Source organism: Hevea brasiliensis, chromosome 9 (genome assembly GCF_030052815.1).
Source record: "Hevea brasiliensis isolate MT/VB/25A 57/8 chromosome 9, ASM3005281v1, whole genome shotgun sequence".
In the NCBI taxonomy this organism is placed as follows: Eukaryota; Viridiplantae; Streptophyta; class Magnoliopsida; order Malpighiales; family Euphorbiaceae; genus Hevea; species Hevea brasiliensis.
In genome coordinates this window covers 6270936-6272684 of record NC_079501.1, presented here as the reverse complement: position 1 = coordinate 6272684, position 1749 = coordinate 6270936, and the positions used below count along the sequence as shown (strand labels likewise).

The 1749-nt window shown below is 34.2% G+C and overlaps 1 protein-coding gene across 1 annotated transcript; it reads right to left on the bottom strand.

The window, feature by feature from the left end:
• LOC110653617 (uncharacterized) lies at positions 1-803 on the bottom strand. The gene has a single exon (XM_021809327.2). It carries the CDS (start codon positions 711-713, stop codon positions 138-140), a length of 576 nt encoding a protein of 191 aa, XP_021665019.2. The 5' UTR covers positions 714-803; the 3' UTR covers positions 1-137.
• Positions 804-1749: the final 946 nt, after the last annotated feature.

The following is a 1749-nucleotide window of genomic DNA, read 5'->3' as shown; positions in this document are numbered from 1 at the left end:
TATTAGATAAGCACGTTTGTAACTTCTTAATTGATTATTAAAGCAGCTAATATCGGTATAATTTAATCCTGCTGGCTTAATTTGCAACAATCGACAACATAACAAACTCCACATGCAAACGAACAAACCCTTACTAATTAATTAAGCTTGGAATTGAAATTAAACAACCAGTAAAGTATCATTTTCTTCACCTTCTTTTCTTTAATGGTATCCAAGCTAGGTTTCCACCTTTTGCCTGAAAGTTGGCTGCTCAAATACTCAGGTCTATTCTCCAAAATCTCCGGCAACATTAACTCCGAATCATTTTCCGTCCTCTCCGAAACAAACTTCATTGTCGTCATCTGTCCCTCTTCAATCCCACGTGCAGCCCAAATTCTAGCAAACAAAGGCAGAAACCTCGATGAAGCTAAAAGAGACCTCGATCTTAAAACCGAATGGACTTGCCTAGCTTCCTCTGAAGACAATGATGCAGGCTTTCCTCTCTTCATTGGCAGCATTAGGTACACCTTCTTCATGTCTAGCTTCTGATCAGCTGGCAATGGAGTTGGCCTCTTTTCAGATAAATCAGAGCGGAATTCCACCACCACTTGTTGTGGGTACTCTAGCATCAGCTCGGCCACGGTTAAGGGTTTCTCAAACTTATGAACTCTACCATCAGATAGAATTACTTTTCCGGCGGTCTTCGACGACGGGATTGTAAAATAATTTCCCATTACTCCAACACAAGAGAGAATACACGCAATCTTGGGGTTACAGAAGCATTTTATGGAGAGAATTGTAGGAAATGTTTGTTAAAAAGCTCTATCAAGAATGGCGGTCTCGGTGCTTACCAAAACTCTTAAAAAAAGATTAGGTCTTTGTAATGGTCTTTTCTGACTTCTGAGAGAGAGTCATGTCTAATTGCACTAACGTTGGGCTTGGTCCAATCCAAATCGACGGTAGTGGAAGATTACTAGAATTTGTGCGGTCCCATGCCCTTATACTTGTGTTTCACAACCTAATCATGCATGCCAAGGGAAAGTCAAGGAACCGTTCAACTGTAATTGTGTTAACCATTAACTAATATCTTAATTTAAACTATGGGCTAACGTAATAAGAGAGCTAAAATTGGACCGTCCATGCATTTTATTACTGAATTGAGATTGACCGGGCAATGTACTTACTTGGACCAACTATTGTAAAAAATATTAAATTTAATTACTGACAACATCATAAAATTACAAATATAAATGAATCACCCATTGCTAAAAGATTAGACTTAACTGATTAGTTTAGTTAATCTTAACTTTTGTAAGGGCTTATTTGACATTATTGTTAAAATTGCTGTTGAGAAAATTACTTTTTAAAATATACTAGTTATAAAGTATTAAAAACTAATTTAAAGTTAAGTTTAATAAATTTTAGTCATAAAAATATTAAAATAATAAAATAATTTCTTCTAAACTATTTTTTTTAACAACATTTAAAATGATGTATTTATTCAGAAAATTAAATGCAGTGCCAAACAAACACTAAATTTGTTGAACTTCTTGTACACAAATGTGGGATATTGAACCCCTTTAACACATCCATCACTATAAGTTTCACGGGTTTATAAACTAGGTCACCGGAGATACAAGTGCGTGGACTTTTATCTGCTGATACATAGATAATATTTTAAGATATTAATTTAATTATAAAATCAGGGTAATATTTTAAATTTTAATTTTAATTTAAATAAAATAAGGGGGCAAAAAGGTAATTCACAAA

Excerpts from the sequence above, each read along its gene's own strand:
- LOC110653617 (XM_021809327.2), bottom strand. The coding sequence starts at position 713 with ATGGGAAATTATTTTACAATCCCGTCGTCGAAGACCGCCGGAAAAGTA.